The sequence below is a fragment of the Apus apus genome, chromosome 3 (assembly GCF_020740795.1).
Source record: "Apus apus isolate bApuApu2 chromosome 3, bApuApu2.pri.cur, whole genome shotgun sequence".
Lineage (NCBI taxonomy): Eukaryota > Metazoa > Chordata > Aves > Apodiformes > Apodidae > Apus > Apus apus.
Window position 1 is genome coordinate 57969774 of NC_067284.1, and position 18523 is coordinate 57988296.

The following is an 18523-nucleotide window of genomic DNA, read 5'->3' on the forward strand; positions in this document are numbered from 1 at the left end:
GGCTCCCAGCTGCGCTGCGGCCCCGCGGCTGCCTGGCGCTCGCTGCAGCGGCCTCGTTTCGCCCTCGGGGGCTGAGAGCGGCAGCAGGGATTTAGGAACCAGCGCCGCGTCACAGCAGCCCAGCAGGGGTGGGTGTTCCAGGGCCGGGGAGCTGCTCCGGGAGCCCCGGCGGCGCCTGAAGGCGGCAGGGCGGGCGGGGCGGGCGGCCGCCATGGCTCACGGCAGCCCCGTGGTGAGAGGCCGTGGTGGCGGCGCGGCTGGGCCTGCTCCCGCTGCCGGGCCGCCCGGCGGGCTCTGGCTGCCTCCCCGGGGGAAGGGGAAAGGGGAAGGGATGGGGCCGGGGCCGGGGCCGGGGCCGGGGAAGTTGCCGTCCTGGGAAGTCCCCGGGAAGGATCCCTGGGATCCGCCGGCCGTTCCCTGGCGCGGGAAGCGCGGGGGTGACTTGGAAAGCCGTTGTTTTGAGGGAAGGGTTGTTTAAAAAGCGTTTGGTGAGCAAAAGGGTCGTGGCAGGGACTGGTACGACCCGGGGTCCGGAGGGACGCGCTGAAGAGCTGGGGGTGCCCGGGAGAGAGGGCGGCCTGCGCTGCCCTCCTGCCTCATGCCCGGGGCTGCATCTGGTCCTCCAGAGGACACAGCAGTCCCGGGGAGGCCTTGGAGACGTCCCTTGAAGGCCTGGTTTCGGCTTCGCTGGCATGGAGTGCTGATAATTCTCTCCCTGCTGCCCCGCCGTATGCAAAGAAAAGTGGTGTTTGTTCTGGTTCTCAGCGTGGGTGGCCTGGTTCTGGCACTGGAGTGCCTGGGTGTAAAGGAATAAAGTGGGGTACAGCAATACCTGCTGCACTGCAACCATTTCTCCCGAATTTGGAAGCATGGAGTGGTTTAATTTTACAGTTGCTATGTGTAGTTGTGATACAGTATAATGAATATACTTAACTGTAGCTTGGCAGTCTTGGGGAGAGGAATAGGCCTGTTGAAAGACTGAAATTCACTTTCTTTTCTGGATTAACAGTGAAGGTAAAGCATTTGACGTACGGGCTAGACAACATCTTTTAGTGTAGGTGCACAAGAGGTTTGGTTTGGGGTTTTTTTCCTTCCCCCTAGTTGTCTTCATACTATCCTGAAATGTGCTGGGAGAATTCTTGGAGATAGGTAACCTCCCCTAATAAGTCATAAAAAATCATACACAAGTATGGTTATTGTAAAATAGTGTCATGTTGTGCTGATAGTTTTTTGCAAGTGTAACTTGTTAATAACTTGTAGGTTTTTAAAAAATAAATTGTTTATAGTGTATAACAACTTTAGAGCAGTAAAATATTGATTTGGTGTTAAGTTAGCAAATGTAAATTAATATCCCAGAATCTTAACTTATACGTTTTTCTAAAAATCTCAGCATCATCTCTCATTTTGTGGAGGCTATTCTGCTGATAATGATTTGTATCTGAATGGATGAATCCTGAAGCTCATGTGTGTCTGTTGTCCAGGTCGGACTGGAGGTTAGGATTTAATCGCTGCCATGGGCAAAAGAAGGAATAAAGTGTTGTGTCGGAGTACTACTGTATGAAGAATGATATTAATTGGTAACTGTGGTGTTAATATTTCCATAGTTAAGCCACCATACGTTATCTGACTTACCACAAAGGAAAAAAGAAAAAAAAGATAAAAAAACCTCTTGCAGTTACTTACACTGTGCTTGTGATAGAGTTGGCACATCTCATTTTTAGTAGCTTGTATTGTTGTTTGGCCTTTTAAGTAGGGCTGATGACATTAGAGTTATACTAAGCAGTAAATGTCGGTTTTAAACTGAAACTTTAGGCAGGCTTCTTTGAAAATGCAGCACAGCAATTGTTTTTGTAATGTTTCTAGGATTTTCTTAAGCATTTCTGTAGCCCACAGAAACCAGTAATTTGAGGCTCGAATCAATTTTTTTTCTAGGGATATGTGTTCCCAGGGATGTCAGATTTAGAAGAGTGGACTTGCAGATCTGGTGGACTTGCAGACCTCTGCACCTGACAGAGTATTGAGTTTGTTACACTAGTCTCTTCATGCTGTTCAGTTTGTAACAGTAGTTTGTGCAGCAAGATCAGATTTTGTGCTGTAATTTCAAATGACTTGATATTAATCTTAACATGAAAATACATGTTTTTTTAGCATAAACTGTACAAGTCCATTATTGAAGATGTGATTGAAAGTCTGTGTGAACTCTTTGCAGAAGAGGGTGTAGAGGAAAAGGTTCTGAAAGACTTGAAACAGGTTTGTTGGTTCCCCTGTGTTAATTAAAGTTGTGGGGATTTTTTTTTGGTTTTTTTTTTTTGGATTTTTAAAAGAGATGAGGTACATGTCTGTTTCTTTGCTCTCCAAAACATGTAAACTTTTGCCCAATTGAGAGTTACAAATATCCTGCAAATATTGGCTGCTGGAAATCAAAATTCAGTAGTGGTTGTTATTGACTGGAATCAGTTGAGTTTAATCTTGGAAAAACTAGGAATACCCGATTATCATTTTAGATGTGATTTGGTTTTAAATCTGGTATCTGTTGACCTCAATAATCTTTCTGCAGCTTTGGGAAACCAAGTTGATGCAGTCTAAAGCAACAGAAGGCTTCTTCAGACATAGCCACCATTGTCCACAGTTTACCTTGCAGTTGCCACCTAATTTTCATCGCATTCTGCAGGATTCATCAGGTCAGATGTTGTTGAACACAACGGATGCAATTTAATAATAGCTCAGTGATTCAAGGTTTTTTGAAGACTTGAAGGTGCTGTAGTAATCTTGCTTTGGTGATACTTAAGCATATGCCTAACATGATGGGGAACAGTAATTATTTGAAAGCAGAATTTGACCAACAGAGGACAAATTAAACTTTGATAAACTAATTAAATTATGTCCACATGCTCTTGATCTGCTGCTTATTTCAGTTAGCAAAATCTGAAGAGAATTTTAGCCTTCTCTGCAGTCCAGAAGCATAGGCCTTCAATTGCAAATTTACCATTAGGGTTAAGCTTTCACTTCCCTTTTTAGTGGGTAGCATGATGTGCACTGAGGATATATGACATGTTTTTGCCATGCAGCTCTGCTGTCATGCTAGGGTTTGATCTGGAGTTCTGCACTTGTTAAAATGTAATGCCATGCTCAAACAGAAGAGTGGGAATTTTGGAGGAGGTTTTTTTCATAGTCTTTCAGTTTGTTTTCTTAAAAGCAGTATTTTCATTGCAGAGAAGTACTTGACTTTCACACAGCCTCTGACATCAGGACCTATTCTTCTCAATTATGTCCAGCTGACCACTTGTAGTGTTATGGTAGAGCTTAATGCTCAGCTGAAGCTCGTGCCAATGTGAGAGGCCATTAGGACCTTACCTTACAAAGGGCAAAAAACATACAAGATGATGTAATGATAAATCTATGTTGTAGTGCACGTAAAGGTTGGGCAGGCAATATTCATGTGTTTTTTTTGGTGTGTGGGTTTGTTGTTTGTTTGTGTGGGCTTTTTTTTTGCTTTTTTTTTCCTTTTAGTCTTTTTAGTTGAATGGACTGATTTTGGAGACAAATCTTTTATTTATTCCGGGTGGTTAAAGGGAATATTCTTTTGGGTTTGTTTGTTATTGAAGGCTTTATATTTAATGAGCTGTACCTCATTACTCCTATTTCTTGGAAGGGCAGTAATAAGGCAAAAATCTGTTGAAGCCAGTAATTTTATTTTTTTAAATGGAATTTTAATTGTCCTATGACTAGAGATTTTCATAGTAGTTGGGGCTACCTAAACTGCTTCTTGAAGCCTGTGAAGGTTTTCCCTTTGGCTTATGTTCTCCAAATGAAGTCAGTGTTGAGAGCTTTTGAAAATCTTGCTGTACTGTTCTTACTGCTAGCACCATTGGATTTGCTGTGGTGCAGAAAAATACTTCCACATTTTCTTCAAGTTTGCAAGCCAGTACATTTTACATATATGCCTTTATTCGTGTTAAAGTGGTAGCATTGCATGTTTGTCCTTTATTACACCCTGTTTGATGTAATAAATATAAATGGTATGCTTAATTTTTACAGTGCAACTTTAACAGATCAAGTAGTTAAATAGAAATATTTTTAAAAGAAATAAAAAAATAAATCTCCAAGACCAGCTTTTAGCAAAGTGTAAGCTTTATAAATTCAGGGTATTACCTTTCCCCTGAGTACAGCATATGCTTGAAGTAACTTAAAGGGAAATAAATATATTCAAGAGCCTTACCTAGATGTACTCAGTTGTTCGTTGATCTGATGAGTATGAAATGAAGTTAGATTGCTTTAGTTTCAGCAGTGCTTGTTGTAAATTACTGAAGGATCAACTGTGTCTTAGATACTGTTTGTAAAGTGGCTTTTTTTTTTTTTAATAGCTTCTTTAGTCATCCCAGCTGGCAGAGGTTTACAGCATTTCATGACAGCAGACCTGGTATGTAGGTGCAATGACATTTTATTTCAGTTTTGATCTAAATAATAAACTTTGTCAGTTTTTAATACTCTTAATGGAAGCAAATATTACATACTTTCCGCATACAGATGCTTTAGGACAGCATTTAGCATTTTTCGTGACAGTTTTGTCTGTCCAGTATGATACAGTAGGCAAGGGAGCAGGAGTTCTGCTGAGAGGGAGTCAACAGGTGAAGAAACTCTGTTACTTTTTCTAGACCTTTTTTTTTTTTTAAAAAAAAAAATAAATTGGTGAAAACCATACAAGAGAGTCTGCAGAAGAAGAGCTATAGCTCTGCTGCTTCTGTTTGAGCAGTGAAGAATTTTGTAAGCAGTGCACCCAAAAGCATGTTGGAAGGTACAGCTGCACGTTATTTAGCCCACAGGATGGAAGTGCAGTGGAAATGCACCTCTACAGATCTTTCTTTCTTTTTTTTTTTCTTTTTTTTTCTTCTTATTACTGGATGTTAAAATAATGCATGATTGGGAAATGCTAGCACTAGTGAAGCTGGGAGCAGCATTATTTACATGGCATAGAAATAATCCCCAACAAAGCGTTCTTGGAGTTGACAAGTTCTGAACTCTGGGCATGGCAGAATTTATTTGGCAAGGGGAGGGAGTATGAATTTTCAGGGCTTGATGAACTTACTGAGTGCTTCCTGATCCTCAACCTAACTAGTTTACCAAGTTGAAACATTGGGAAGTTGTGTAATGTGTGAGTTTCGTGATACAAAATTTGGGTTTCCTTGGAGCGGCTTGTTTGAAAGGGAGCCTTGTATCCAACTCTTTGCTTTCCAGGAGAAAAAGAGAATTTGGAATGGGTTCATGGGCCTAGGCATGGGAGTCTGTGCTAGGTCAAGTTACACGTAAACTTAGGTAAATGTAGCTCTGAGTGGAAAAATACCTTTCTGGATGGTGTGTACAATTGAGGGGGTAGAGAAAGTGTTCTGTTAACAAAAACAGGATGTGATAACTGGAAATCTGGAAACATTTAGGGCAAGTCATTATTCTTCAGTACAGAATATTCTTTGTCTAAATCTCAAAAGTCTGAAGCAACTCTTCTTCAGTAAAGAGGATCACAAGAAGGCCCTTGTTTCATGTGGATATGTTATGTGTGACACAGAGCCCTAGGAGATAAAGCATGCATTGTTTCTTAATAAAGGTCTTGTGTACCTAGGGTACTTTGCAAGCGGGTGCAACTCTTGCCCTCCCGTCAAATATTGCTTATCCTGTACATGTACCAGCTGGAGTGACACTGCAGACAGCATCTGGTAAGCGGCAAGAGGAGATGTAAAATGTTACTGCGCATGGACTGATTGTCAATATTGAAAGATATTCCTGGGACCTACTGTCCCAAGAACAGTAGGTAAAATAAATATGAAAGTATAGGTGGGTAGAGCCAGTTAACCCCCTATTCCTTTGTAGTTTGTAATTGCTGCATGGGGGAAGTAATTACATTGATTAGTTAGTGTGTCAGTTGCGTACACTTGCAGTATCAGTTAACATGGGCTGTCAAGTGATGCCATTTTTTTTGTTTAACATCTCATTATAAATATATTCCATTGTCAGTCCAGACATAGGTATCTCCTCCTTTATGAGGGACAGTATTCTGTCTTTTAAAAGGTAAAAGACATTCTGGTGCGTCAGAATCAAATTGATTTTTTGTTAAAATAAGACCTAGCTATCCATTAACCTTTTACTTAGACTCTTTTGCTGATAAAACTGCCTATACCGCTTGTACAAAAATGTGCTTGTACTGCGTAGGGTGTGATGAGTGGAAGGGTTATTTCATAGATAACATCCTTCCTCAAAACAACTGTCATCTTTGATGGGAACTAATGTTGCTAGGTATCTATTTCAGGTATAGTTCCTAAGGTTTTGAGATGTATGGGTTGGTATGGGTTGGTGACTTTGAGGGTGTAAGCATGTGTGTGGAGAAAAGAATTATTAAATGAAATTGGGAACTTAGCTCTAGTATCTTGATTCTAACAGTCATAATAATAGCTATAAGGATTTAGTATTTGGAGTGGTTTTCATACAGTGAGAAGATAAACTAGGAATAGTTTACTGTTTTGATCTTGGCATTCCTTAGTTTTGAAATGAGATGGAAACAGATGTAAAACAGGATTTTCCTTTTTCTAATGCAAACCCAAAATATGTGTTAAACGTGATGGTCTGGATGAAGCTCTGACTCAAAAAGCTTATGAACATTTAATTTGCAAAGGCTGAAATTGTTCTTGGGGAAAGTACTGCTTTGTAAACATCCTGTTTTTTGTAGTTTGCCTCAGTGTTTGCTGTTGTTTTTTTGTGGTAACAGGACAGTGGCCTGGAGGAACCTGTAGTTTAACCTGCTGAAGCAATTTTTAACTCTTCTCTTTCTAGGGCACCTTTGTAAGGTCAATGTTCCTGTTGTGGTTACACAAGCCTCAGGAGATGCAAATGTTCTACATCAACCTGTTCAGCAGATATTTCAGTCTGTTAGGCAACCTTCAGTTCTACAAGCCAGTGTTGCCAGTGTTGCCCAGGTGAATGCATCTTCTGCCCAGGCAGCTGCTGAAGCATGGCAACCCCAGGAGACTGCTCTCCAACAGACTATGGAAAATCAACCAAATGTTATGGAAGAAAAACACCCAGAGAACTCCGCTAATACTGCATTGGTCCAGCAGGCTTCTGTGAGTCAGCAGCAACTTGCAGCTAATCAGCATGCAGATTCAACAGAAAAACCTCAGCAGGGCAATCTTTACACAGCTGTGTTTACTCCAGAATCCTCTGAAGGGTTTTCTTACTTTGAATCCTTGGCAAACAACTCGAGCAGTGTGCTGCTGGATGTGGAGGGTCAGTTAGACATTGAGACTCTTGAGTCAGTGCAACAGCAGCAGGTGTCTGATGATATCATTGACCTGATTATTATGGGCAAAAGTCTGGATGATAACACTGTCCTGAGAGATCAGGACAGTGTTGCCCCCTCTGACAAGGTAAGGCCTTTCATTTCTCAGCTGGCAAAAAAACCTCTGTTGGAGGTGGCTGGTTGAAGTATAAGAGATATGATCAAACACATCTGTAAGTAGCACCTCTAAATTATAATAATAAAAATTATAACAATTTTAAGTTAATTTTTGAGCTTGTTTTGAATAGCAGTAGTTGGCTGCATATTTTTACATTAAGAATTTGTTACAAATATTGCTGAAATACTGGAAGAGAATGTTAATTGAAAAAATGCTCACAGTTTAATGGATAGAATGTATTCTTAGACTGATGGACTATTTTGGGGTATAATAGTTTTCTTTTTTTGCAACTGAGCAGATGTGGATGACCCTTTGAGAACTTCCATGTCATTCTGATGCTGATTCTGCATGTGGGTACCGGCCAGTTGTGAGCAAATGGCTTTTCCAGTGTCTGCTAGGATTAGTTTTAACTTGAAACTTGTGAAGAGCATTTAATTTGTGTTGAGAATGCATATCGAGTATGAAAAGTCAGACCTGATAAGTGAAAATCTGCTAGAAGAAAATGTATTTTCTTGGGAAAAACTCAAATTCAGAGCTGTGTGGAAAACTTGAATGATTTTAATTAACAAGCCACTTTTCTGACCTCATCTAATTTTTGCTCCAGAAATTATTTGCAGATGTCTTAAGTTCAGGCTGACTTGCTGACTTTGAGTTGTAGCGCTTATATGTGATCGAGGCAAATCTATTAAATGCAAATTTAATGACAGTAATGACAAATTACTGTAAATAGAAAGCATGTTATATTGCTTATCTGAACTTTGGTGGCAGGATGGTGAAGACTGTCCGTTATAAGAACGGAAGGTTAAGACAAAGTGTTATTTTCTTGAATTAGAAAGTGCATGTGGATGTGAATTAAATGCTACAATAAAGATTTAATGAGAAACTGAAGGTGACTGAAAGCTTAAAGGTCTTTTATGCTCCTATGAACTCTCAGTTTAGGAATTCTAGAGCTCTTACAAACAGTAAGTACTGGAATATGTAGTGTCTCTCTTTTTTATATCTTATTTAAATAACATAATTTGATTGAATTGAGGAAGAGGGATGAGTTAATCATGACTTAAAAAATGAAAAATGCTATTTTTGGGGCTGGGGGAATAGCTTGTTTCCTTTGTATTGTTTTTGGCTTTGTTTTGTTTCTGGAGTTTTCTTTGCAATATAACTTCTAAAGGCCAACTCAATAATCTTTTTATTGAGAAATTCTTTGAGTACACTAGCGTTTAAAGAAGAGTCTCAGAGAATGTCTTTCTGTATTGCTGAGGAATAGTTGGCATGGATTCCATTTAAGGTTAGGTGTAAGAACAAGATTTGCAAACATACTCAGGGTTTATAAGTAGGTCAGGACTTGAAACTCATTTTAGTGCCCCAGTCTTCTTGTTTTATTAAACAAAAATCTCAGGCATTGTTCTCAACAGTGAAAGTTATGTGGCATTAATTCACAAGCTGTCACAGGTTTCTTTTACTCCTGTCAGATGGAACCTACTGAGCAGATGGAATCTAATTTACAATCAGAGAAGGATATCTGCAGTCATATTGAAGGCATAATTCAGCTAGATGGAACTGGTGATGTTTCTCCAAAGGAGGAAACACCACATGCAGAAGACAGGGAAGAGAATGAATTTATTGGCATTATTGAATCAGAGGATCTAAAACTTCTGGAGGATGAGGAAGATGATGAAGAACGTGACAGTATTTCAAACACGGAGTCTAGCAGCAGTGGTGGTGATAATGAAGAGCCCCAAATAGATCTAGTTGAGGAGGTAATTGACTTTTAAGCTTTGTGAAGCATGTTACAGTAGTTATAATCTGTCTTGACTGTTGAATTGTTGGACCCAGAACAATTCCAGGTAAGTTTAATGCAGAGAATGTGCAGTTAAGTATGCCTTGAGATAGGAGATGCTACTGAGAAGTTACTGAAGCGTGCATTATGAGGAGTGTGGACAAATGAAAGATGTTGAGAAGCCACTTTATTATAGAAAACATTTTATTACCAGAATTAAAGTTCTGTAGTAGAACCCTGGCCTCACTGGAGTTCTGCTTTTTATTTGAGTAAGATTGAGATACAACTCTAGATTCTTTTCCTCTGAAGGACCACAGGGAAAAGAGTCAGAGCAGAGAACCATGTGATACAAGTACTTGACTTCCCTAGGCTTTTCTTAAAGATGTGCAATTTTGTATCTTAGAGATTCAAGACAGAATCAACTTCTAGCACCTGGACTTAAAAAAAATAAATAAAATAGCAGTTGATTAGTATTCCAGCAACTGGGGTCAGCTTTGTCAGTTTGCAGTCTTGTGTTTTTGTTAAGGCTGTTCTTGTTTTTCAGAATGTAAACGTGTAGGGAGGCTTATAAAAGAACTTTGTGCAACATGGTCTTCATAACTTCTAGGTCTTGATTTTTGCACTGATAGCATTTATTCTTCTAGGTGTGTTTAATGTGAAGTATATTCAATGCGATTCTGAAAAAATAAAACACAATTTTTATCTCTAGGACCCCTTAAATTCTGATGATGATGTCAGTGAACAGGACATTCCAGACTTGTTTGACACCGACAATGTGATAGTTTGTCAGTATGACAAGGTACAGTGTATAGTTTTATCTTTGTTCCTTAATAATTCTAAACAATATCTTCAGCAAATCCCTGTCTGGTCTGCTGTCAGTGCCTTTTAAAGAAAATCTAATGCTGTAATAATCCAGTGTTTAAATTACATTTTTAGCTGACAATAGTCTGAAGATGTACCTGCTGCTTTCTAAAATAAGGATAATCAATGGGTTCAGAGTGGCCTATTAAATGAAAAGGAAAGGTGACCAAATCTAAAACTAACATGTGAAAAACTGCTAAAGCCTATGCGTTTCCTTAATTTTTTTTAGTAACGTCAACAACTTCATGGATGTATGTATGCATTTTCAGCCATGAAGTAAGACTTTTGAAATCAGTAACAGAGGATTATGTTGTACTTTCTTTTATATTTGTTGTCTTTGAACTACTTCCAGAATTCTGTTGTGCTTTGAAAGGAAAACCATTGTTAAGGGCCATTTTGTCCTCCTTCAATTTAATGTTTAAGAAACAGCCTGATTTTGAACTCTTAAGAGATCAAATTAGGTACTTCTAACTCTGGTAAGGTATTGGACGCTTGTATGTGAGTAGTTTAAAAGCTGACAAATCAAAATGTGCATCTTGGCTTGAAACAAATAGGGACAAATACGTCTGTAGGTTGCTTAAGAATGTGCCTTGGCTTTTATTCCTTCAAAAGGTGTGTGTGTGGGGTGTGTGCATGTTCAACTGGGCCTGCCTTAATGGTTTCTGTATTTTAGGAAACAGCTGCTAAGAAGATGGTTTTTAGTAAAGTGTAACAGATTGAGTGTTCCTGAAACTAGTCATTTTTGAAAATGTAGTTACAGGGATGCGTGTAGAAAGTGCATCTGAAGTTGAGCCAGGGTGCCTGTATTGCATTGAAAAGGTACACAAAGTTTTGAAGCTTCGTAACAGCTTAATGTTACAGATGACATAGGTAGCATTGTTATGTAGAGCAAGTTTTGTCTGTAATAAGCTGAAAAACTAGTTGAAAAGTTTTTAAAACTGCTGGGAAGTTCAGCATTGGACATGTCTATAGGAAATTTAAGGTCAGATGTTATTAGAAATTACCAGTTACAGAAGTTTGTGGAAGATGTTGGTAACTTCCCTGCTTGGTTTACTAAAACATATATACCTAGTAGAGGGTACATGGAAACAGTTATCTATGAAATTACCCTGTTACCTATAAAAAATGCAATCTGTAAAAAGCCTGTGCAGTTTCTTTTGATCTCTAGCCCCGCCCCCCCCCCCCCCCTCCCTTTTTTTTTTTCTTTTTGGACTTGAAAAGAGACTGCTGCTTAAAATCCAAGAATTTTTAAAGAAATGTTTACAATTTCTTCTTTTAGTATGAAAAAAACAAACAACTTTCTGCAGTGTAGATCGCTTTGCAGGCCTTTAAAAATAAACAGCATACAAATTCTTATTTTGTATGGCAGTATTTGCTTTGAGCAATGTTTTCATGCTTTTAGCCCTGTTCTGATGTCCTCATGCGTGCAATACTGCTTTGCAATGTGTATGAGAGAAGGAAACAGTTGCTTTTCAGTGGTTTGCATACTTGTTTGCAAGGTGCAGGATATTTCGGAACTGATACACTAATGAAATTGCTCTGATACTGTCTTGTTTTCCTGCCAGCACTTTAGCTTTCACACAGTTAAGTTTGTCTACTGCCTCTATTGATTATTTGTGCTTTGTTCATGGAAGTGTTTCACATGTTTTGGGCTATCACCATTTTAAAATAAAAGTTTTGTAAACAAAGTATTTGCTGGTCTAATATGTATGGGTGGGACATTTGATTTCTCTCTTTTATCAGATACATCGAAGTAAGAACAAATGGAAGTTTTACTTAAAAGATGGAGTGATGTCCTTCGAGGGTAAAGACCATGTGTTTGCAAAAGCCTTTGGAGATGCAGAGTGGTGAAACCTCACTAAAGTACGTACTGTAAGACTGTTGTGTTATTCCTTTATGAACTTCCTGTGAAACTACTAGACTTTGTATACCATTACATAAAAAACCACAAACCAAACAAAACCCCCAAAACCCAACAACAAAGCTGTGATAAAAATATGAAAAATGTGTTGTTCATAAATGCAAACTAAAATTGTGTTGTTAGCTTCTCAGCTGTCTTTGCTGTTCTTTGCTGATTATTTCATTACTTTCCTACCCAATAAACATAATTGGGATTAATACCTTTAGAGACTGAAATGTTGAATCTGTTAGTAATTAAGAAAGTCATGGACTCCTAAGTGACTATATTTAAGTAAACTTCAGTTCTGTTGGTTTTCTTTCCAGTTTTTTTAAAGAAGTGCTAAAGTGTGACTTGAAATATAAAATGTATTTTCAAAGGCTGTTGAGTTTAAAAGAAAAAAAAGAGCAACATCTGTGTGATATGTGCAAGTGTGAAACCTATGGCTGTTTCAGCTGTGTGCATCTTTCTCCCTTTCCTCCCTTGCTTTTTTGTTGTTGCTTTGTGGGTTTTTGACTTCAGCTTAAAGGCAGACACTTTAGATATACATCAGAAAATGTGGGTGGAAGACCCTTGAGCTCTAAGTATATAATTATTATTCATTCTATACCCTCTGTGTCTACTGAGATGCAGTGTATAGTGTGATATAACATTAAAATGTGATTTATTTTCACTGTCAATGCTGAGTCCTTCAGCTTTGCTTTTGTACACATCCACTACATTCTAAGACTACAGACCAGTAAGCTGTGAATGATACAAATTGTGCATAATAATAAAATGTCATCTCATACACATTTCTAGCAGAGAGTTGTGTGTTCCCTAAATACAAACTTTGCTTAGAAAAATGTGTACAAATGATGCGTGTGACAGTAGCTCACCCTGCCATGACAACTGCATTGCCAGCATCCTCAACATCAGCTTTTTGTTTTTTTTTTCCCTAGAAATAGGGGTAAAAATGTTCTGCACCCATAGGTCCGGGCCATAGTGCTGCAGAGCTGCAGCTTCCCCCTGGTACCTCCTGTTTCTTGTAGTGCAATATTGGAAACTAAACGGTAAAGCCTGAGTCAGGCTGACTTGGAACAGGATAATCCTGCTAGAAGGGCAGTGCTATGTGCAAGGGTATGGCACCCCACCCTCCTGACCGCTCACGTCTTTCCCTGAAGGAAGACATTTTGAGACATTTTGTCTCCTCCTGGGAGGAGACAAGGCTTGAGAAGGAAAACAAAGGGCAGAGTGGGAGAGAAGGAATTGTGGCGGATGGCATGTGTTAAGCTTGGTCTCGAACAATTTGGGGGACTTGAGAGGATCCTGCCTGGGAGGGTGTGTCTACCAGGTCTGTACAAGTGCTGTAGAGAGAAAGCTTTCCTCTGCCGTGCATATGGGTCAGACTCGAAGAGACTTCTAGGGGGTTCCCCCTGGAAATCCCTGTCTGGACAACAAGCCCACCAAGAAAATGTGGCACTCAACAGAACTATACGATTGGCTAACCAGTGTGGTGCAGTGAGAATGCCCAATGATTGGTCGACAGCTGTGGCACAGCAAGAAATTCACATTATAAAATAAGGAGGGATGCTGGCACAGACAGTCTCTCACAGGATTGGACTATGCTCCTTATTGGACTACCTCCCTTTCAGACTATTGGACTACTTCCATTTCAGTTTATTGGACTACCACATTCTCTGCTCCTGGATGCTGGTCCCTGCCTCCTCCTAGGAATGACCCACCACCCCTCTGATGTCCTCCTAATTGAGGTTAAGGACCCTTCTAAGATTTACCTCAGGCTATACTTTCCTTGCTCACCAAAGTTTAATGCCATGTTTCTTTAATAAAGTTATGTTGTTACACCTGAAGCTTTGTTCTCTGTACTTTGTCCTTTTGGGTTCTGTAAAGAACTGTTATGTTTCCAGCCTTCTGGAATGAGACAGGAATATATAGAAGAAATGGGGGTTAAAAACCCATCCTTTGTTCATAAAGGTACAAACTCTTGTACTGATGGCATAAACAACAGAGATACTTCCCTCAGGAGGTAGGTTTTTAATAACTGTAGAGTTTCTTGCATGCATTTTTTTGACATACGTGCTGCTGTCCAATACCTAAGGCGGGTCACTGAACCAGAAGGCCTGAGCTGAGTGTGACATTTTTTCTTTTATAGTGAAGAATTATGTATTCAGAGACAGTTACAATAGTACAGGGTATGATTTGTTTTTCCTCTTGCAGCTGCACTGATGCTACACTTCAGACCCATCTATGCACAGGCAATGCAGCTCTTGCCACGTAATGGATGCTTATAGATTTCAGTGCTCTGTTGCAGGCTCTGAGGTGTTCACATTCCATAAATGTGTACTTAGAAGCTGTGGGATCATCTTCAACTTGGGTAGCGTAGTATTGCTTCAGGAAAGACTGGAAGCAGTGGTGTGGCAGAGGAATCCATGGGATGTGACTGGCTATGCACCATTCACTAAGCACCACACAGTCCCAGAATGGTGCTTCTGAAAATAGGATCTGTTATCTCTAGTCACTGTAAAATGAAGTGGCTAAGGAGTACCTAGTTTTTAGCTAGTTTTGAAAGTGGGCAGCTTTATCCTATTTGCTGTGTCTTTCTGCTTGTGGTGTTAAAGACTCCCTCTGTATGAAAGTGAGGAGTCAGAGCTCTGAGCATCCTTATGACTATACATCTGCTGTCTCCCTGTTCCTTTCAGACCTTATTTCTCTGTGAATGGGTGCTGTGTGGGATCAAAGTACTAGAGTAGGAATTTGGCCCACCCATCTATTGCAAGCTTTACGAGTTTATCCCTATTAAATGCCTTCTGACTATTTGCCTTACCTACCAGTTTATTCCATTCTTAAAGCAGTTCTAATGCTTTGATATATTGCAAGTTAATTTTCATGACTGCTTGCTGTGACCTGCTGGTTTGGTTCTGGCATGGTTTTCGTAGCAGGGGAGGGGCCCAGGGGTGGCTCCTGTAAGAAGCTACAAAAACCTCCCCCAGCTCGGGTGGCCAAGGCCAGAGCCATTAGAAAGACATGCACGTCTGCAATTAACATAGGAAAGACCTGATACAAGACCTGAAAGAAGAGCTGAGCTGGAGAGCAATGCGGGGGTGGAGATTCGAAGGTTGGTGAATGTGGACCTGCAACCGTGGACTTGGATCTGTAGCCCTGGAGCACCCCAAGCCAGGGCTCTGTTCTTGAAGCAGCCCGTGACTCTGTGGGAAGCCTGTGCTGGAGCAGCTTGCTCCTGAGGGACTGCACACAGTGGGAAAGACTCATGTCGGAGAAGTTCGTGAAGGACTGTCTCCCGTGGGAAGAGGGACCCCGTGGGGAAGCAGGGGAGGACTGTAAGAAACCCTTCTCCCTGACCATAATTGGTGAGTGAAACCTTCCTTGTCCTTGTCTCGACCCATGAGCTTCTAGTTTCTCTTTGTCCTCCACATCCCAGTGCATTTGTGAGGGAATGGGGGGCAGTGTGCGGCCATGTGGCTGGTTCTTTCTTGTCAGGTTAGGCCCAAACACGACACACCTCTGTGCAGTCCCAGTACGCTGTTGATTATCTATGCTGTACATTGGGAATTGGAAGTATTTTTTAACGCTGGCCTCTTATATCTCAAACTTCTTTTAAAGATTTGCAAGTTGGGCCTTAGTGACCCTTTTAGTTGTCTTTGGTTTTCAAAAATCACGTGTACTATCAGCAACTAAAATCTCAAAGGACTGTTTGCCATCTTTCCTCCTGAAGCTTGACTGACAGGATGCATAGCTGGCTATTATTCCTGCTCAAAGCTGACCTGATCAAAAGGGATGCTGAAGGTGGCTTACCTACGCCATCAAGCATCCCCTGGGTTTTCATTTAGTTGCATTTTCTGACCCAGCACCTTTTTGATATGAAGGAACCGTGATACGGGGTCTTCCTAAGCTATCAAACATGGAAGCTTTAGGAATTAGTGTTTTGCTCTTGCTATCTCAGCCCTTCCCATATTTGAGAAAATGGCTACTGATTTCATAACACTGCAGATCTACTGGCTCCTTCCAAGCTACGCTGCAGATATTCCTTGGGAATGTTTGCAGTGGTTCACAGCAACGAACTGGCTATTTGGACTCCTGCGGTAGGACTGACTTTCATTTTCTTTTATCTAAGCTTATAAGAATTGCCCTACATTTTGTTTCCAGTATTCTTGAGTGAACATTGGTAAAGAACTACGGCTTTGTGTAAGACATTTACAACTAAAAATACCTGAAGTCAGATATTTTTGTACTGGAAAAAGTGTTTCTTATTAAAATGCAAGTTCAGTTAGGTGCTTACAGTAGACTGTGACTTGGACAGTAATCAGATAAGCATGTTTATGATCTGAATAGTTTAGCATATTGATGTTTATGATTACCACTACTTGCGTGTTGTAGATGTGATGGGAAGAGGTGTGTAATACCAGTTATGGCCATTGAAGATATTTCAGTAATTGTCTAAAACTTTACACCAGAAAGAAGTTTACCAAAAATAGCGAGATAGAATAAAAAGTGTAACTTGTATGAGAAGCTTTAGCATGAATCTAAGTCTTTATTAAAACTGCTGCTTTTACTTATTTGCTCACTTCTATGTGTAGAAAAATTTCAGGTATATAAATTCTGCTGTTTGTGGATTGCCTTTTTTTTTTTTTCTTGGTGTTGTTTGCTTGTTTGTTTTTAAACAAGCAATTATTTTCTAAATGGTAGATTCACTCAACTTTAAGCTGGTACAAAAAGAAAAATCCCCACAGCTCTTATGCTTTGGTATTACCCAAGCATCACTGTAAGGCAGGTACTATCAGTTGTCACTATTTCTGATCAATTTCTCTTCCAGGTAGTTTCCTGATAATGTTATGGGGTAGATGAACAGGAAGGGAGTGCTTGCAGTCTCTTGTCCTGTTGAAACATACTGTAAGTAAATCAGTTCTTGCCCACTCAAGACATTGTTTTGCCCTGTCTTAAATCATGTGCACGACTCTTCCATGGGCTATCGGAAGAAACTAGTGTCGAGAATCAGTCTTGAGATACGTGACTTGAGAGAGGCCTTAGGGCAGATAGGTGGGTTTTGTTTTGGTTTGTTTTTTTCTTCCCAGCAATGCTTTTGTTTCCATTATAGTTAAATATCTTATAGTAGTCCTGTTTGCTTATCTGCTCAGCTCAGGAGCTGGTGTGTAAAAAGAGGTACACCGTATGGAATTTTACTGCTTGCTAAACTGTATATGTCTCTATTCTCAGTCCTGCTTTGTTCCCTACATGAATACAGCTGTGCTTTTATACTGATTAAAATAATGGTATTAAGCTGAAGGTAAAAGCAGGTCAGCGATGTTATTTCTAATTAAAACAATGTTAAGGTAATGATAAATCAGTTACTAGCACAAAAAGAATCCCTTTAATTAATGTGAAACAAATTTAATTTGCAGTGCAGTGTTTTGGCAACAAGAGGTGTGCTTTGGAACTCAGACTTTTACTCTTGCTGCCACAGACTTGAAAGCAAAGGACCCAGTTGAGAAGGAAGATGTAAGAGGTTTAAAGTGACGGAAATAATAGTTTTTTTAGGTAACAGAGTCTGTGCTTTCAGTCACCATCATGAACAGTTAGGCTGTGACTGTTCCAGAAAAAGTACAGATTTTGCACATCTGCACTGCTCTACTGACTGCAGGAGAGGCTCTTATTATACCAGCTAAGGATCTGTTTTCAGATACCATATGATCTACAGAATCTTATCTAAGATGCTAAAACTTCAACTAAAAGCCCAAATAAAATGCATTTGCTTTACCTTCTGTGAACCATAAACTGCCACGTGTAGGTCTCACACTACCATATTGCTTACATTAAGTGTAAGCACTCAAGTTTCTCCCATCAGAGGCAATGTAACTAACCTGTCAAGAATAAGTCACCCAAGAAGAGGATCGATCTGCAGTCCACAGCTTTTGCATCTGCTTTTGCCCACAGGACTGAACTTTCTAATAACTAAGCTCCTCATTTTCAAAAAACCAGGCAATGCAGTGGTCTCCTTAGGATGTGCCTGGGGCAGACTCCTGCAGGGATTCTGCCTGGCATTCAATATAATCACTCATCACTCAATACAGATAATTTGGCCCATACAATACAGGTAAGAGCTTGCACATATCAATTTCCTACTTCAGTAGAGTGTGGTGTTGGCTCACGGCAAGTGAACTGTGGCTAGTTTGCTGCAGACAGGGTAAATATGCTGCAATAACAAAGGAATGCTCAATTGTTAAATTAGGAATGTAGCCACAAATCTGCATCTCCTTAGTATAAAGCAATGTGTGGTGGAAAAAGAGATAGATTTAAATGGGAAAATACAGTCACTAAAATGTAACTACTCTGCTTCATCAGCTGGGAAAGGATTTGGACTGGGAGTGCTGAGGAGTCCGCAGTGTGTCCCAAATGCCTCTGGCATTGCTGATGCTGGAGAGTGCGCAGATAAAAATAACTTGTGAGACTGTCCTCGTGGAGAAAACCAGGCAGCACTTACTGGCCTACACAGGCAGCAGCTGTCCTGCTGCTGAGAGGGAGCCTTTACAG

General features: G+C 40.1%; 1 protein-coding gene across 1 annotated transcript; it reads left to right on the forward strand.

Annotated features, from left to right (window-relative positions):
- Positions 1-2499: 2499 nt before the first annotated feature.
- On the forward strand, positions 2500-13821 carry GTF2A1L (general transcription factor IIA subunit 1 like). Its single transcript, XM_051614055.1, has 7 exons — positions 2500-2681; positions 4365-4420; positions 5615-5708; positions 6820-7412; positions 8912-9199; positions 9929-10018; positions 11824-13821. The coding sequence occupies exons 1-7, from the start codon at positions 2576-2578 to the stop codon at positions 11929-11931; spliced, it is 1335 nt and encodes a 444-aa protein (XP_051470015.1). The 5' UTR covers positions 2500-2575; the 3' UTR covers positions 11932-13821.
- The last annotated feature ends 4702 nt before the right edge of the window (positions 13822-18523 follow it).

What these genes read in the sequence shown, in the direction of transcription:
- GTF2A1L (XM_051614055.1), top strand. Translation starts at nt 2,576, where the DNA reads ATGCAGTCTAAAGCAACAGAAGGCTTCTTCAGACATAGCCACCATTGT. An exon ending in AAATAGATCTAGTTGAGGAG is followed by an intron (nt 9,200 to 9,928) that starts GTAATTGACTTT and finishes TTTTATCTCTAG; the next exon opens with GACCCCTTAAATTCTGATGA. An exon ending in TAGTTTGTCAGTATGACAAG is followed by an intron (nt 10,019 to 11,823) that starts GTACAGTGTATA and finishes CTCTTTTATCAG; the next exon opens with ATACATCGAAGTAAGAACAA.